The sequence below is a fragment of the Gymnoscopelus microlampas genome (assembly GCF_963454915.1).
Source record: "Gymnoscopelus microlampas genome assembly, chromosome: 20".
In the NCBI taxonomy this organism is placed as follows: Eukaryota; Metazoa; Chordata; class Actinopteri; order Myctophiformes; family Myctophidae; genus Gymnoscopelus; species Gymnoscopelus microlampas.
In genome coordinates this window covers 26121835-26141481 of record NC_139957.1, presented here as the reverse complement: position 1 = coordinate 26141481, position 19647 = coordinate 26121835, and the positions used below count along the sequence as shown (strand labels likewise).

At 40.1% G+C, this 19647-nt stretch overlaps 1 protein-coding gene across 1 annotated transcript; it reads left to right on the top strand.

The window, feature by feature from the left end:
- Positions 1–2759: 2759 nt before the first annotated feature.
- ctsl.1 (cathepsin L.1) lies at positions 2760–18921 on the top strand. The gene is made up of 16 exons (XM_084044587.1): positions 2760–2778; positions 3252–3360; positions 3660–3802; positions 4183–4380; positions 4572–4763; positions 6079–6244; positions 7199–7304; positions 8293–8386; positions 11829–11949; positions 12359–12501; positions 12902–13099; positions 13309–13500; positions 15334–15499; positions 16472–16577; positions 17971–18074; positions 18749–18921. The coding sequence occupies exons 2-15, from the start codon at positions 3261–3263 to the stop codon at positions 18068–18070; spliced, it is 2025 nt and encodes a 674-aa protein (XP_083900713.1). The 5' UTR covers positions 2760–2778; positions 3252–3260; the 3' UTR covers positions 18071–18074; positions 18749–18921.
- The last annotated feature ends 726 nt before the right edge of the window (positions 18922–19647 follow it).

Here is a 19647-nt window from a genome sequence, read left to right as displayed (position 1 = left end):
GAGATCTATTGCCTTTTCCCCTGCCCCTGCCTTTTCATCTTATTACAGACCCCTAATTCAAATAATGCAAAGAGAATAAGTCAATAGTTTAATATGTATAATTATGAAAAAAGTACTAAAAACATGATTTATGATTAACATACTGATGATTGCACTTGACTTGATATTCTATATGGCAATGGTTGAAATTTCAGTTCCTTAGTTTATTTATTTTTCTTAGTTCTCTGTCTGCTGGAAATGTATAGTCAAATGACGTGTGGTTTGTCCGCAAGCGTCTTTCCAAGTTCTCTTTCTTCACCATCACTGTGCAGTTCTTGCTGATAAGACTATACTTACAGTAGAATAATGATGAGAGAGCTCTATCCAGTTCCATGTATGGTAAACAAATACATATGGCTGAGATTTCAGTTCCTTTTTCTCAGTTATATGTCTGCTGGAAAGGTCTGTCAAATGATTTATGGTGTTGTATGCTATGTCTTTTGTCTCATGAGGTCTGTTCCAAAACTCATTCAACTGATGTCTCATTAGATGTGGTTGAAAAATAGTAGTAGCTTAATAAACAGGTAACACACATGTACCATTGATATGCTGCCAGGGTCAATCCTGTGTTAATTCACACTGCCCCACTCATTTCAAGAGTTGTGGTTTCCGTTAAGGAACAAGTATTCAATGTTGATGAGAAAGTCTACATTTCTCATCAAAATAAAGTCACCAAAATCAAATTATTAAAAACAAATATTGTCTCGTCTTGCCACGGACACGTTTGTCCGTGTACGGACATGTTGATGACCCCTGCACATACAGTATCTTTCAATTGGCCATTGTTCAAAATGCACTATGATAACAACAGGGCTCTCTGTCCCAGGTACTCAAGAACCCCTGATATCAGGGTTTGAGTTACTGTATAATCTGAGCTTCTAAAATTACTAACTTTAGCTGCAGAGATACATAAATAAACTAGAAAAAGTGCTCCTCGGAGCACAGGTCTCCGCCAGGTCAGGTAGGTTATTGTGGCCTCCTGGTGGCGCTATAACAGGCCAGTGTGAAAAGGGTGGCATTTCTTCCTCGGCCTAGTGGGAATGTGCGTGTAAGTTTTCACGGAAATCACACGTTGTGTTCATGATTTCAGACATTTTGTTCAAAACGGACCAATCCTGCAAACTTTGGAAGCTAACCTTAGCCAATCAGGATGGAATATGAAATATCGGACAGATCCGTCTTGATTACATGACTATAGAGATACTGTGTACCGATTTGCGTGATGTTTGGATAAAATATGTAGGAGTAAATGGGTTTTGCACAAATCGGCCTCCTGGTGGCGCTATAACAGGCCCATGTGAAAAATTTGGGGCAGAGGTTCTGAATTGGCATCCAGGGAGTGTGTGTGCACAGTTTCGCAGCGACCGGGCCAACGGTGCCAGAGATTAGCTGGTAACACACGGACAGGACAGGACACACGGACGGACGGACACACGGATGGACGGACGGACTCCAATCAAGCCGACAACTCCTCCCCTGCCCACTACCAGGGTATTTAAACCCAGCTTTCAAAAATCTGGGTCCACGACCCCCCGGAACCTCCTCCTTGGCCACACCCTCTCCTAATCACACCTGCCTTCCCATGTCCAGTGCTCTTGACCATCTAAGCCGCACCCTTAGATGATCACACCGGCACCCCAATGTCATTCTCGTGCCTATGGCCATCAAAGCTGCACACTCCACGCTTGCGTGTAGTGATGACCTGCTTAGATGACCACGCACTCCAGAATGTCATTTCCCTGCCCATGGCCATCTAAGCCGCACACTCCACGCTTGCGTGTAGTGATGACCTTAGATGACCACACCGGCATCCATCTCCATGCCCTTGGCCATATAAGCCGCACACTCCACGCTTGCGTGAAGTGATGACCTTAGATGACCATTTCGAACTCAGCATATTGGCCGTTTATGCCGCACGTCCCATGCTGCGCATGCAACGCTCCCAATAAACGACCATACTCCTGGGTTTATTCAATAAACAACCTTAAACCTATTTTTGTCTGATGCTTGGTCTTTCCTAATGAATATCTATGATGTGTGAATCAGAGCCCCACTGACTTCCATTATAAAAAATATATATTTTAAGTAATATAAATATATAAGTATAAAAGATGTGAAAAACTCAGTTTGCGAGTTTAGCTCTGGACCCCCACACACACACCGACGAGACCTAGCCTTGTGCAGAGCCACGCCGTAAAAAAAAAAGCAGAATCTGCCATACAATTATAACTACATTCCTTCTCACATAAAATAAGCATTTTACAAATGTAATTTATGATGAAAACAAGTCCGAATACATGTGATGAAGGTGCTCAGTGTTAGGTAATACAACATTTCTACAAAAAAAAAAGATCCAAGGCACTCTTCTAGCAAAAAGTTAAAAAGCCATGATTAAGGTGGCTATTTAATGGTGAAATATAATAAATGTGCATATTAAAACTGAACTGAATTACAACCCATGTGTAGCTGCACTGCTTCTTCAGGGTATAATTTATGATCTCAATGTTCTTTTGAAATGATATTTCCCCAGAACAGTGACAAAATAACAAATAATATTACATAATTACGTAATATTACAAAAGTAATTCCCTCATCCCTTTTTCAATAAATTACTGATAAGTCTCCTTCCCTTTCTCTGAGTGCTGACAGGCACCTGACTGCATGACATTACCATAACCATAACCCTAACCAGCTATATAAGAACATAATTCAGACTAACACTCCATCTCCTACTGGAAGGTAGACACACACACACACACGCACACGCACACACACACACACACACACACACACACACACACACACACACACACACACACACACACACACACACACACACACACACACACACACACACACACACACACACACACACTTAATTGACAGTGAGTACATATGGAGCAAATAAACAAACTGACACACAGATAGAGAGAGAGGCAAACATACATTCCTGTGGTGCAGGTGACCTTATTACACAGGTGAAATCGAGGTATAGAAACAGAAACTTTGTTTAGAAATACAAAGAAGACGAGAAACACATCTGATAAAAATGATAAAAGAATGTGTGTGTGACTAAGAAGTCAGCAGAGGTTTCAGTTCAGCTTCAAACAAAAGCAATCACGCTGGTTTCCTGCATGTCACAGCAGTAGTCAGTAGACTCAGTAGCTACATCCCTGTTTGAACATCTGTCTGTATGTCTGTCTGTCTGTCAGCCTGTCAGAATGAAGTCCCTGCTAGTCGTTGCTGCCGTCCTGGCTGTGGCCAGCGCTGCCACCATCTCCCTGGAGGACCTTGAGTTCCACGCATGGAAACTCAAATTCGGTGAGACTTTATTGAGCCTTTCCTCTACACTGCAAAATCATTGAGCGTTCATTTAACTCTGTGTTCTCTGAGTCACAGTAAATGAACACTATGGATTGGAAGGAAATGAGTGAACACTCAGGCCTTCGTAGTGTAGCTAACAGGTCTTTCCTTGAAGCATACTGTGGCTCACTTTGTGTCATTGCTGTAATATCAGGAAATGTTTAATTTAATTATCTATTTAAAAACTCAGCCATCCATTTCAGATCACAGCAGTCATAACGACAACCATTTCTCCTTTCTGAATGCTATATTTCCAGGAAAGATGTATGACTCTCCATCAGAGGAGGCCCGGCATAAAGAGGCATGGCTCAACAACCGCAGACTGGTGCTGGTTCACAACATCATGGCCGACCAGGGCATCAAGTCATTCCGCCTGGGCATGACCTTCTTTGCTGACATGGTAAAAACATACCAGAAAAGTGTCATTTAACATGAGTGGAGAAACAAACAAAGAGAGAGACATAATTCACTTTTCGGTTTCACTTTACACTATTAGTATTACTAGTGGAGTACCGTTGTGCGAGCACTTAGAGCGAGTACTCGTAATCAAAGTATTTGGAGGCCAGCCTATGATGTCAGTCATCTACTGCATGGGATCTCCATAATTGGGCATAAAGGGACGGACTGACTGACTGACTGACTGACTGACTGACTGACTCGAGCAAAATCACATGAGTGGCAAAATACGCAGACATGGTTTTGTCCCTCGGTTGCCTTGAGATATTAAAGGCGATAATAAAATTAAACCTTTGACAATTCATTCTAAAAACCCATCGACAGGAAAATGAAGAGTACCGACGCCTCATCTCTATGGGATGCCTGGGCTCCTTCAACTCCTCCATGCCTCGCCGTGGTTCTGCCTATCTCCCACTGACAGGTGTCACCGACCTGCCCGCCACTGTGGACTGGAGGGACAAGGGATATGTCACCGATGTTAAGGACCAGAATGACTGTGGTTCCTGCTGGGCATTCAGCACAGTATGTTTTGTGCATGCATATTATGTTTATGCTTATGTACTACACATACTATTATTATAGAAGTAGCTCCACCCCATGAGGAAAGTCGTACCAATGCTAGAGCAACAATGACGATCACGACCGACCTCTGGGTGTCTTATTATGGCTCTCATGGCCTCCTCCTTTTCTCCTCGTCTCTCTCCCGTCTTCAGACTGGTTCTCTGGAGGGACAGACCTTCAGAAAAACAGGGAAATTGGTCTCCCTCAGTGAGCAGCAGCTGGTGGACTGCTCCGGAAGCTTTGGCAACATGGGCTGCAATGGAGGCTGGATGGATAAGGCCTTTGAGTACATCGAGGCCAACAAAGGTCTGGATACTGAGGAGTCCTACCCCTATGAGGCTGAGGTCAGTCAACAGTGGTGGTGAAAGTACTCACATTTTTTACTTAAGTAAAAGTTTCAATACTCTGTTTCAAGTAAAAGTCCGGAATTGAGTAAAAGTACAACATTATTCAGAATGTCCCGTTTCACAAGTTTTCAAACGTATAAAATGTATAAAAATCTTTTGAAAATAGCATATCTACAAGTTCACAATACGTCGCATTGCGAGCAAATGGCTGAAATGTATACAGGGCTGAAGTGGTTAATGTATGTTTTGTAATAATAATCCAAATCTACAAAGTAGCTAGTTACTAAAGTTGTCAAATAATTGTAGTGGAGTAAAAGTACAATATTTGCCTCTGAGATGTAGTGTAAAAAGTAAAAGTGCTCAAAATTGTACTTAAGTACAGTACTTGAGTAAATGTACTTAGTTACTTTCCACCCCTGTCAGTCAGTGGTTAAGCTGTCTAGTTGAACTGTTTAGTAGCAAACAGTGAATACTGAGAACCAGAAGCGGAAAGTAACACATTCAAAGATTTAGTAATCTTGTTACTATAATTGAGTAGTTTTATTCTTGTACATTTTCTATTACCCTCTAAAATATATACCTTTATTTCACCAGTAAAAATACATTGAGACAGAGTCTCTTTTACAAGAAAGAAATGTGTAATTCTACTTAAGCCGTTTTTAAGCCGAGTATTGTACTCAAGTGATATCGGAAAGACAAGAATTACAGTTGCCTTCAGTTATGATGTTATGGCAGGAGTGAGTTAATTTAAAGAAAACATAATTTCCCTCAACACAATATTTGAGAAAACTTCATAACAAAGCAAAGATGGTCAACATTTGGTAGGAAGTATTTATATTCAAATGGTGCTCATATTTTTCTCATAACCTATAGAATTACTAGTCTTGTGTTTTGATTGTTCTTGTTGAATGATTTAATCATGTTCTACTGAACCAAACACAGGTGTTGAAGAGTAAAGTGAAAGATAAGGGTACAAGGTAAATGTATTGTGGGAACACAAACTCTGGTATAATAGGCTACTGTAGCCTATATCCTTTTGAAAACCTATATGTTTGTGCACATAACATCTCTCCACTTGTAGAATGCTGACACGTTGTGGCTGCATATCAATATAGACTTTAGACCATACTTCAGTCATACTGGTAGCACACAGCAGAATTTTGTAAACAACCCCAGCAGGCAAATAAAACGTAACTTTTGTGTTTCCTGTTGAAAAAGTTAATTACAGTACCACAGTCAGGGTAGATCAGAGTGGGAAACAATAACCATTAAATAATTCCAAATTTACTGTCGCCCCCCCTGTGTGTATCAGGATAAGGATTGCCGCTTCAAGGCTGACAGCATTGGAGCAACCTGCACTGGCTACGTCGACATCCCTGAAGGTAGTGAAGATGATCTGCAGGAGGCCGTGGCCACCATTGGACCAGTGTCTGTAGCCATCGATGCTGGCCAGCCATCATTCCAGCTCTATCAATCAGGTGAGATTAGCCATGGATCCAAGACGGTCATCTGTCATGACCGTCATGCCATGGATGAACTTCAACATAGTGTTTGCACTTTCTCCCTTTTTGATTTCAAATATAAAGTGCCCCCTGGCCACGGATGTTAAAATTATGTACGGGCTCTCAGAAGTACCCGTATGTTCCGAATTGTTCAATAAAAAGCCTTTTAATACGATTGGTGGCCATTTTCTCATAGTTATAATGTATCAAAGTGCAATACACCTCCCAAACGATAGGGTCGCGTAGTTGAAAGCATATGGAGAAATCGCCCTAGAATGTCTGTGATCTTACATACATTTCATGTATTCCAAATACATGCACCGTAAAACTGCTCTAAACTCCACGACGCGGCGGTTAGAGTGACCTATGACTGTGTATTTGGAATACGTGAAATGTATGTAAGATGACAGACATTCAAGGGCTAATGGAGAAAATACGGAGAAAATGGCCACCGATCGGATTAAAATGCTTCTTATTGAACAATACGGAACATATGGGGCAAATATTTTAAATTTGAATGTTTATGTAGATGTACGGGCCAAAAAGGGTGAAAGTGCAAACACTATGTTGAAGTTCATCCATGACTGTCATATAATATATGACAGTCATGTACTAGGGCTAAAGTGAGACTAGACTGTCCAGGTGAGCATACTCTACTCTTTGAAGATACATCCATGCAGCCAGTCACCAAATATATACTTGACCTCCCTTCTTCCATTCATTCTCCACCTGCTGAGTTAATGTGTAATTCTGTGTGTGTGTGTGTGTGTGTGTGTGTGTGTGTGTGTGTGTGTGTGTGTGTGTGTGTGTGTGTGTGTGTGTGTGTGTGTGTGTGTGTGTGTGTGTGTGTGTGTGTGTGTGTGTGTGTGTGTGTGTGTGTGTGTGTGTGTGTGTGCGCGCGTGTGCGTGTGTGTGTGTGTGTTCCTGTAGGTGTGTATGATGAACCTGAGTGCAGAGCCTCTGAGCTGGATCACGCTGTGTTGGCTGTGGGTTATGGTACTGATGGTGGACAGGACTACTGGCTGGTCAAGAACAGGTAAACTCATAGTCCAATAATCTACACCAGTGGTTCTCAACCTGTGGGTCGGGACCCCCAGGTGGGTCCCCACATGATGTTTTTTGGGGGAGGGAGTGGGGGTCCCCAAATGACAGTGAAGTGACAATTTAAGGACTTTTAAGACCTCAAAATAAAAAATAAAGAAAAGAAAAAGACCATTACTGCATCAAAAGTAATCAAGAAATTACATAAAACTGGTCAAACATTGGCCAAATTGTCAAATAATATAAGAAAGAGGCAAACATTTTGAAAATAGCCGATCTACGAGCTCACAACGCTATTTTCACAATATTTATCTGTGGAACCGAGTCAAACTAAATGTAGTGCCTCAACTCCTACAATTCCAAGTGCTTGTCAGCGTGGGCGGTCCCCAGTTCAAATATGATTATTTTGGGGGGGTCACGGCCTGAAAAGGTTGAGCACCACTGATCTATACGGCAAAATCCTCACTTCCTCACTCCACTTTTACTACCTCAGAGTTAAATGAACGCTCAAGATTTACCTGTTTAAGGGTCTTTGTATCTTATATCTTCAACATCAGTCCCCAGTTTATGTCCAAGCTGGATATGGATAGTTCATGCATCACTTCTCTTGTAATTCATGAATTAATGGTAGTAATGGAAACAGCTGTGTAGTCTTTAGGCATGCACTACCCCAGTGATCCCCAACCTGTACATGGGCCACTAGTGGGCCCCCAAATAATTGGCAAAACACTGAGATTTGAATGATAATATGACATTATAAAAACATTAATGTAAAAAAGAATGGTATTTTTTCATTAAAACCTGGGATAATGAGTTTTCATTGTGATACAGATAAATAGGAACTTATAGTATACTACTACAGTATGTTAGTTCCATTGAACCAAGCCAAAACACAATGCTGCTTTCAAGACTTTCAAGTGGGCCCTGATCCAGAAGCCACTGCGCTGTCCTAATAGTTGTGGAAATGTGTGTTTCTCTATTAGCTGGGGACTGAGCTGGGGAGACGAGGGCTACATCATGATGAGCAGAAACAAGCACAACCAGTGTGGCATTGCCACAGCATCCAGCTACCCGCTGGTCTGAACAGGTGAGAAGGACAGTGGCTATATACTGTAGGCCACAGATTTTTAACATTCCCAGGTGAAGATCTATTCTTGTTGTGGAACAACATGGTCAAAAGACGAAGGATAAATCCCATCCCTCCTTCGTTTATCTAGTTGTTTAAACATAAGTGCTGTAAGAGATATGTTTAATGCTAAAGCTCTATATTCTGATCAGTAGTCATTCCCAGAGTGTTTGTTCAGTATCATGGTCCCCGTCTCTCTCCAGCCTTGAAGTGCACATGGTTACAAGGAAGCCAATCAAGTTATTTTATTCACAAGTAACATTTTGACACATGGTGCATCTTCATCAGAGTCAAAGTATTATGCACATCATTCTCTGATACTGTAGCCTTCTAACCAAACTAATTGTTTTTCATTGATATATTATATCAATACATATTCATGACATAACCACATCCAATAAACGGTAACCAAATATCAAATTATGTCAACAATAATAACTTATAGATGTCATTCTATACATTAGCTCCATAAAAAGCAAGTCAGGCTTAGCTCCTTGTTAGGTGCTGATGATTACACTGTATTGAGTTTGGTGATCCAGATTGCTTCTCTAAAGAGTAATGTCTTCACCTCTAGGGGAAGGTGTCATTTTTCCAGTCCCCGCTTACTCCCATAGAATATGCACAAAGTGAATAAAATATCCTGATTGCTTTGTATTTGAGTCAGTGTGAGTGTGAGTGTGAGTGAGTGAGTGAGAGTGAGAGAGCGAGAGCGAGCAAAGAGTATACAAGGTTTATGTTGAAAAAAATAGTTTAAACATAAAGTTTAACTTGAGTGTGTTTGTGTGTGAGTATTGTGAAGAGAGTGCATGTGCACGTTAACCGCCAAGACTACAGTTAGCTGACCATTAACTTGGCCATCAATGCTTCTTCCCTTCATTGGTGTGTGCAATAAATATAATAGATATCCATTATCTTTCATGTTTCTTGCTGCTTTACAGGTCCGGGAAGTCATTGAGAGTCGAGAAGGGGAAATGGAATAATGACTCATTTCAAGATGCCGTTAGTCTTGTTTTTTCAAGGCAGAGGTCTACTGTTTACACACTAAGAATTGTAATAAACATTTCAAGTGAACTAAACATGAGTTTCTTTTTTTAATATTGGCTGTTTAATGTTTTATTTTAAGAATTAGTGCAGATATTACTGTATTTAAACTATACTGAGGTTAGATGTTTATACTTAGCTGTTTGAGCAATAAATGCTTCCAGGTGCAACCTCACTTAACAGAGCTCCACAAAAGCCAGCTGAATTGAAGGTCTGCCCCATTAAATATTATGAATCAGGCAGTAAATATTACAACAGCTAGCTACAGCACCTGAAGGCAGTAAGCACCTGTTCTCTTTGCCATTAGCTGCCTTACTGTATATACTGCAAGAAAAGTATGCCATTTTTGAGCGGTGTAGCCGCTCAAAAATGGCGTGGGTTTGGGACCGTTGTGAAAAGACCGTCGTGAAAATGTGTCTTTCCCTGTACTGTGATTGGCTGACTCTATTCACACCCTTTTCGCTGTACCGTGATTGGCTGACTCTATTCAGACCCTTTGCTTTGATTGGCTAGCAAGACGCATGATGAAATTAATAACCTATAAATATCACTACGCACTTCAAAAAAAATACTTTTTTTTTGAAGTGAGCTTCCATCACTGTGATGACCACTGTTGTTTCTAAATAACACCGCTCACTTCACACTGGGTGTGATTTTTGTTTATCATATATCCCTTCACAGTGAAATGTCAGTGAGAACTATAAGAGAATGACATTGGGACATTTACCCAAAGCTCTGTCTGTCAGGTTGTATGAGTCTCCACATAAGAGCACAAAAAGCAGATTCAGACATTAGACTAAATATATTGGTGGTAACTCAGTGCAGTACACATGTTTTGACACTTGGTGTTCCTCAAATAAGATTTAATAAAACATTGACTGTTAGGGGAACTCAGGAAATTCGAATTGATTTACTTTAACTCAAATAACGGCAACAAATGCATGCAATTACACTGTATGCTTTGGTGCCGATAACCTCCACCTACATTTATGAGAAATCAAGAAGATGTAATAACAACTAAAAATGAAAACACTGTGAACTTTTTTCCAAATTTTTCAGCATGACTGAAAGGGGTTGCAAGTTAAATATGTGGGTATATATCTATGCGAAAATACATGGGCATAATCAGAGCTTGTCTATGTGTGTCTCCATGACATGCCTGTTTCGTACCTGATTGGTGGCATTGCCATGCTGGTGGTCCTGTGCATATTTAAAGGACTGGATGCGACAACAGGAGAGACGACAACAACTCTCCAAGTTGTTCATACATAAAGCATAGTTGGGAATACCACATACAGTATCTTTCAATTGGCCACTGTTCAAAATGCACTATGATAACAACAGGGCTCTCTGTCCCAGCTTCTAAAATTACTAACTTTAGCTGCAGTGATACATAAATAAATAATACAACATTTCAACAAAATAAAAAAGATACAAGACACTCTTCTAGCAAAAAGTTAAAAAGCCATGATTAAGGTGGCTATTTAATGGTGAAATATAATAATTGTGCATATTAAAACTGAACTGGGTTACAACCCAGGTGTAGCTGCACTGCTTCTTCAGGGTATAATTTATGATCTCAATGTTCTTTCGAAATTATATTTCCCCAGAACAGTGACATGACAAAATGTTTTGATGTGTTAAGTCTCTTTCCCTCTCTCTCTGTGTGATCATCTGATTGTTTTTATGAGGTGCAGTCAGGTGACAGGCACCTGACTGCAGGACATTACCATATAACCATAACCCTAACCAGCTATATAAGAACATCATTCAGACTAACACTCCATCACTACTACATCTACTGGAAGGTAAGAAACACACACACACACACACACACACACACACACACACACACACACACACACACACACACACACACACACACACACACACACACACACACACACACGCGCGCACACGCACACGCACACACGCATGCGCACACGCACACGCACACACACACGCACACGCACACGCACACGCACACGCACACGCACACACACACACACACACGCACACACACACACACGCACAAAAAAACACACGCACGCACGCACGCACTGACACACAGACACAGATAGAGATAGAGGCAAACATACACAATTCCTGTGGTGCAGGTGACCTTTTTGTACAGGTGAAATGGAAGTATAGAAACAGAAACTTTGTTTAGAAATACAAAGACGACGAGAAACACATCTGATAAAAATGATAAAAGAATGTGTGTGTGACTAAGAAGTCAGCAGAGGTTTCAGTTCAGCTTCAAACAAAAGCAATCACGCTGGTTTGCTGCATGTCACAGCAGTAGTCAGTAGACTCAGTAGCTACATCCCTGTTTGAACATCTGTCTGTCTGTCTGTCTGTCAGCCTGTCAGAATGAAGTCCCTGCTAGTCGTTGCTGCCGTCCTGGCTGTGGCCAGCGCTGCCACCATCTCCCTGGAGGACCTTGAGTTCCACGCATGGAAACTAAAATTCGGTGAGACTTCATTGAGCCTTTCCTCTACACTGCAAAATCATTGAGCGTTCATTTAACTCTGGGTTCTCTGAGTTACAGTAAATGAACACTATGGATTGGAAGGAAATTAGTGAGGCCTTGTACACACTCTTGCAGTGTAGCTACAGGTCTTCAAATGCTACATGTCTCATACACAGCCAATTTTTCCATTTTGTTATGTCAGGTGCTGTGCTTGGTACAAAGGAATGTGTTTAAAAATATAAATAAATACATATAAGATTCTCTGAAGCATACTGTGGCTGTCTTTGTGTCATTGCTGTAATATCGGGAAATATTTAATTTAATTATCTATTTAAAATTCAGCCATCCATTTCAGATCGCAGCAGTCATAACGACAACCCTTTCTCCTTTCTGAATGTTATATTTCCAGGAAAGATGTACGGCTCTCCATCAGAGGAGGCCCGGCATAAAGAGGCATGGCTCAACAACCGCAGACTGGTGCTGGTTCACAACATCATGGCCGACCAGGGCATCAAGTCCTTCCGCCTGGGCATGACCTTCTTTGCTGACATGGTAAAAACATACCAAAAAAGTGTCCTTTAACATGAGTGGAGAAACAATCAAAGAGAGAGACATAATTCACTTTTTGGTTTCACGCTTCACTTTACACTATTAGTATTACTAGTGCAGTACCGTTGTGCAAGTACTCGTTATCAAAGTATTTGGAGAACAGTCTAGGATGTCGGTCATCTACTGCATGGGATCTCCATAATTGGGCATAAAGGGACACAGACAGACGGACAGGGAGGGAGATTTACCTGGATTTATAGATAGATTATTATAGAAACATTTTATATCAACATGACGCTGCACACATCAACACTCGAGCAAAATGACATGAGTGACAAATCACGCAGACATGGTTTTGTCCCTCGGTTGCCTTGAGATATTAATTCTAAAAACCCATCGACAGGAAAATGAAGAGTACCGACGCCTCATCTCTATGGGATGCCTGGGCTCCTTCAACTCCTCCATGCCTCGCCGTGGTTCTGCCTATCTCCCACTGACAGGTGTCACCGACCTGCCCGCCACTGTGGACTGGAGGGACAAGGGATATGTCACCGGTGTTAAGGACCAGAAGGAGTGTGGTTCCTGCTGGGCATTCAGCACAGTATGTTTTGTGCATGCATATTATGTTTATCTGTGTGTATGTGCGGTACTACACATACTATTATTATAGATTAAGTACCTATAGCTCCACCCCATTAGGAAAGTCGTACCAATGCTAGAGCAACAATGACGATCACCACCGACCTCTGGGTGTCTTATTATGGCTCTCATGGCCTCCTCCTTTTCTCCTCGTCTCTCTCCCGTCTCCAGACTGGTTCTCTGGAGGGACAGACCTTCAGAAAAACAGGGAAATTGGTCTCCCTCAGTGAGCAGCAGCTGGTGGACTGCTCCGGAAAATTTGGCAACATGGGCTGCGGTGGAGGCCTGATGGATCAGGCCTTTGAGTACATCAAGGCCAACAAAGGTCTGGATACTGAGGAGTCCTACCCCTATGAGGCTGAGGTCAGTCAGCAGTGGTGGTGAAAGTACTCACATTTTTTACTTAAGTAAAAGTATCAATACTGCAATGTAGACATACTCTGCTACAAGTAAAAGTCCGGAATTGAGTTAAAGTACAAAAGTACTGGTATCAAAATGTACCGAAGTACCAAAAGTAGAAAGTACTCATTATGCAGAATGTCCCGTTTCACAAGATTTCAAATGTATAAAATGTATAAAAATCTTTTGAAAATATCAGATCTACAAGTTCACAATGCGTCGCATTGCAAGCAAATGGCTGAAATGTATATAGGGCTGAAGTGATTAATGTATGTTTTGTAATAATAATCAAAATCTACAAAGTAAGTAGTTACTAAAGTTGTCAAATAATTGTAGTGGAGTAAAAGTACAATATTTGCCTCTGAGATGTAGTGGAATAGAAGTAAAAGTGCTCAAAATTGAACTTAAGTACAGTACTTGAGTAAATGTACTTAGTTACTTTCCACCCCTGTCAGTCAGTGGTTAAGCTGTCTTGTTGAACTTTTTAGTAGCAAAGAGAATACTGAGAACCAGAAGCGGAAAGTAACACATTAAAAGATTTGTTACTATAATTGACAAGTAATCTTGTTACTGTAATTGAGTAGTATTATTCTTGTACATTTTCTTTTACCCTCTAAAATATATACCTTTATTTCACCAGTAAAAATACATTGAGACAGAGTCTCTTTTACAAGAAAGAATGTGTAATTCTACTTTCACTTAATCCGTTTTTCGAGTATTGTACTCAAGTGATATCGGAAAGACAAGAATTACAGTTGCCTTCAGTTATGATGTTATGGCAGGAGGGAGTTAATTTAAAGAAAAAAGCATTTCCCTTATAAGACAATATTTGAGAAAACTTCATAACAAAGCAAAGATGGTCACCATTTGGTAGGAAGTATTTATATTCAAATGGTGCTCATATTTTTCTCATAACCTATAGAATTACTAGTCTTGTGTTTTGATTGTTCTTGTTGAATTTAATCATGTTCTACTGAACCAAACACAGGTGTTGGAGAGTAAAGTGAAAGATAAGGGTACAAGGTCACTTTGGTATATTACGGTAGCCTATCCTATCCCCAGTTGTAAAATGCTGACACCTTGTGGCTGCAAATCAATATAGACTTTAGTTAGACCATACTTTAGTCAAACTGGTAGCACACAGCAGGATTTTGTACACAACCCCAGGGCAAATAAAAGTTAAAACGTAAAATTCTTGTTTCCTGTTTAAAAAATTAAAGGTAGGGTAAGTGATTTGCGTTGGTTAAAATAATTGTTAAATAGCTCTATATTCTGATAGTACTCATTGCTATAGAGTGTTTGTTCAGTATTAGGAGTCTCCTTGTCTCTCCACCTCTTTATTAAACAGAAAATGCATTTTCATTTTCGTTTCAGTTTCAGTTTCATTTCCAATTTTATCCAATGAGGACAGAATCAGGATATAGATTAAACAAGTGAGATTGGAAGTGATGACACTAAGAAATGTGCAGACAAAATTGGAACTGGAACACTATACAAATTAAGCTTAAAAATGGGTACTTTCTCCTGATTGGCTGAGATTTTGACACCTACCGAAAAAAATATTGTCTGTTTATTAAAGAGCTGGAGAGACAGGGAGACACCTGTTACTGAAAAAACACACTATAGCAATGATTACTATCAGAATATAGTATTTTAACCTTTTGACAAAATACTTTTAACCAAAAAATATCACCTACCCTACCTTTAATAACAGTGCCACAGTCAGGGTAGATCCGAGTGGGAAACAATAACCATTAAATAATTCCTGCTTTACTGTCGCCCCCCTGTGTGTATCAGGATAAGGATTGCCGCTTCAAGTCTGACAGCATTGGAGCAACCTGCACTGGCTACGTCGACGTCCCTGAAGGTAGTGAAGATGATCTGCAGGACGCCGTGGCCACCATTGGACCAGTGTCTGTAGCCATCGACGCTGGCCACTCATCATTCCAGCTCTATCAATCAGGTGAGATTAGCCATGGATCCAAGACGGTCATCTGTCATGACTGTCATGCCATGGATGAACTTCAACATAGTGTTTGCATGTTTTCTCTTTTTGTCCCGTACATCTACATAAACGTTCAGATTTCAATATATATATATATATATATATATATATATATATATATATATATATATATATATATATATATATATATATATATATATATATATATATATATATACGTAAGTACTTGCCCTATGGCAACGGATGTTAACATTATGCACGGGCCCTCAGAAGTACCCTTATGTTCCGAATTGTTCAATAAAAAGCATTTTAATCCGATCGGTGGCCATTTTCTCATAGTTATAATGTATCAAAGTCAGGTGTAATACACCTCCCAACCGATAGGGTCACGTGGTTGAAAGCTTAAGGAGAAAATACGAAGACAATGGCCACCAATTGGATGAAAATGCTTCTTATTGAACAATACGGAATTTATGGGTATTTTTGAGGACCCGTACAGAATTGTAACATCCGTGGCCATGGAGGAAGCACTTTATATTTGAAATTTGAACATTTATGTAGATGTACGGGCTAAAAAGGGAGGAAGTGCAAACACTACAGTATGTTGAAGTTCATCCATGACTGTCATATAATATATGATATGACAGTCATGTAGGGCTAAAGTGAGATTAAACTATCCAAGTGAGAATATTCTTTTAAGATATATTATCCATGCAGCCTGCCACCAATTTTGTTTTTCCCCTTTCAATATTAAATAAACTTGACCTCCCTTACATCTCCACCTGCTGGGTTAATGTGTAATTCTGTGTGTGTGTGTGTGTGTGTGTGTGTGTGTGTGTGTGTGTGTGTGTGTGTGTGTGTGTGTGTGTGTGTGTGTGTGTGTGTGTGTGTGTGTGTGTGTGTGTGTGTGTGTGTGTGTGTGTGTGTGTGTGTGTGTGTGTGCGCGCGCGTGTGTGTCTGTTCCTGTAGGTGTGTATGATGAACCTGATTGCAGCGCCTCTGAGCTGGATCATGGTGTGTTGGCTGTGGGTTATGGTACTGATGGTGGAAAGGACTACTGGCTGGTCAAGAACAGGTAAACTCATAGTCCAATAATCTACACCAGTGGTTCTCAACCTGTGGGTCCCCAAATGACAGTGAAGTGACAATTTAAGGACTTTTAAGACCTTTATATTATAATACAAAAATATAAAGAAAAGAAAAAAAACATTACTGCATCAAAAGTAATCAACAAACTACTATAAAAATTGGTCAAACATTGGCCAACTTGTCAAATAATAGAAGAAAGAGGCAACATTTTGGAAAATAGCTGATCTACAAGCTCACAATGCTATTTTCACAATATTTATCTGTGGAACCGAGTCAAACTAAATGTAATGCCTCACCCAACTCCTACAATTCCAAGTGCTTGTCAGCGTAGGGGGTCCTCAGTTCAAATATGATTATTTTGGGGGGTCACAGCCTTAAAAGGTTGAGCACCACTGATCTACACGGCAAAATCCTCAGTGTTAATTGTTCCACTTTTACTACCTCAGAGTTAAATGAACGCTCAGGATTGACCTGTTTAAGGGTCATTATATCTTATCTTCAGATGCATTTGAAGGACCTTGATCAACATCAGTCCCCAGTTTATGTCCAAGCTGGATATTCATGCATCACTTCTCTTGTAATCCGTGAATTAATGGTAGTAATGGAAACAGCTGTGTAGTCTTTTGTTGTTTGTCGTTCTGTTTTAAAGATGGTTAAACATAATTCCATAATGAACAACTGACTGTTATTTTTTGCTTCATGCTCAGCACTTAATGTGACACAACCCAAAAGCTGAGTCAACAGAACCCATTTACTGTCCCATTTTATATTACCGGCCTACTCATTGTACATTGTTGCATCAGACATAATTATGTAAAATGTTTTTCTTGAAGTACTTTTAAACATCCATAAAAAAAGGTAAAAAAAAAAAATGTCCTAAAAAATCCCAGCAGCCTAAATCTATCCTATCCTACCTGCCTCAATCCTATCTGAGATAATGTCATGTTGTGTCAATGTCATGTCTGTACATGCATTTCTAACTATACCAGTCTTTAGGCATGCACTACCCCAGCGATCCCCAACCTGTACATGGGCCACTAGTGGGCCCCCAAATAATTGGCAAAACGCTGAGATTTGAATGATAATATAACATTAATATAAAAACATTAATGTAAAAAAAAAAGTAATGGTATTTTTTCATTCAAACCTGGGATAATAATGAGTTTTCATTGTGATAAAGGTAAATAGGAACTTAAAGTGTACTACTACAGTATGTTAGTTCCATTGAACCAAGCCAAAACACAATTGATTGATTCACTAAGATGGTGAAATGGGTGAGCTGCTCCGCTTTCAAGACTTTCAAGTGGGCCCTGATCCAGAAAGGTATGGGAGCCACTGCGCTGACCTAATAGTTGTGGAAATGTGTGTTTCTCTATTAGCTGGGGACTGAGCTGGGGAGACAAGGGCTACATCATGATGAGCAGAAACAAGCACAACCAGTGTGGCATTGCCACAGCGTCCAGCTACCCGCTGGTCTGAACAGGTGAGAAGGACAGTGGCTATATAGGCCTTATACTTTGTCTTACAAACATGTCACACAATGAAAAAAAAACACAGATTTTTAACATTCCCAGGTGAAGATCTATTCTTGTCGTGGAACAGCACGGTCAAAAGACGAAGTATAAATCCCATCCCTCCTTCATTTGTCTAGTTTTTTAAACATAAGTTTGAAGGTGCTGTAACAGATATGTTTAATGCTTACTCCCCTAGAATATGCACCAAGTTAATAAATATCCTGATTGCTTTGTATTTGAATGAGTGAGTGAGTGAGTGAGTGAGTGAGTGAGTGAGTGAGTGAGTGAGTGAGTGAGTGTGCGCGCGCACGCGCACGAGAGAGAGAGAGAGAGAGAGAGAGAGAGAGAGAGAGAGAGAGAGAGAGAGAGAGAGAGAGAGAGAGAGAGAGAGAGAGAGAGAGAGAGAGAGAGAGAGAGAGAGCAAATAGTTAGGCTTCAGGCTCAAGGCTCTGTCCAAATATCATCCCTTTGTTGTTTATGTTTAAACAAAGTTTATGTTGAAACAACTAGGTTTAAACTTAAAGTTTAACTTGAGTGTGTTTGTGTGTGAGTATTGTGAAGAGAGTGCATGTGCGTGCACGTTAACCGCCAAGAATACAGTTTGCTGTATATTAACTCTTTCATGTTTCTTGCTGCTTTACAGGTCCGGGAAGTCATTGAGAGTTGAAGGGGAAATGGAATAATGACTAATTTCATGATGCCGTTAGTTTAGTTTTTTCAAGGCAGAGGTCTACTGTTTATACACTAAGAATTGTTTTAAAAGAATGTTAATAAATAAACATATTTTACATTTAGAAATGAAAAATAAACATTTCAAGTGAACTGAACATGAGTTGCTTTTTTAATACTGGCTGTTTCATGTTTTATTTTAAGAATTAGTACAGATATTACTGTATTTAAACTATGCTGAGGTTGGATGTTTATAGCTGTTTGAGCACTAAATGCTTCCAGGTGCAACCTCACTTTACAGAGCTCCACAAAAGCCAGCTGAATTGAAGGTCTGCCCCATTAAATATTATGAATCAGGCAGTAAATATTAGCTAGCTACAGCACCTGAAGCCAGTAAGCACCTGTTCTCTTTGCCATTAGCTTACTCTATATACTGCCAGAACAGTATGCTAGAAATGTACCATATATCCTATATCCCAGTAGAATGTCAATGAGAACTGTTAGAGAATGACATTGGGACATATACCCAAATCTCTGTCTGTCAGTTTGTGTCTGTCTGTCTGTCAGTTTGTGTCTGTCTGTCTGTCAGTTTGTGTCTGTCTGTCTGTCTGTCTGTCTGTCTGTCTGTCTGTCTGTCTGTCTCTCTCTCTCGTCTAAATTAACAATGCAATAGGTCATGAGGGGCTGTTGAATTCTAGCCTACACCACCAACACAAGAGCACAAAAAGCAGATTCGGACATTACACACACACGTTTTATAAATATTGACCCAATGAAAAGTATTAACAAGAGCTTGTGATTAAATAATATCTACATTGGGTCCATTGAATCACAGATTCTTTTTCCATTTCTTGAAAATAACATTTTTGAAGA

Excerpts from the sequence above, each read along its gene's own strand:
- ctsl.1 (XM_084044587.1), top strand. The coding sequence starts at position 3,261 with ATGAAGTCCCTGCTAGTCGTTGCTGCCGTCCTGGCTGTGGCCAGCGCT. Across the intron at positions 4,381-4,571 it reads CCTGCTGGGCATTCAGCACA|ACTGGTTCTCTGGAGGGACA; the intron begins GTATGTTTTGTG and ends TCCCGTCTTCAG. Across the intron at positions 6,245-7,198 it reads ATTCCAGCTCTATCAATCAG|GTGTGTATGATGAACCTGAG; the intron begins GTGAGATTAGCC and ends GTGTTCCTGTAG.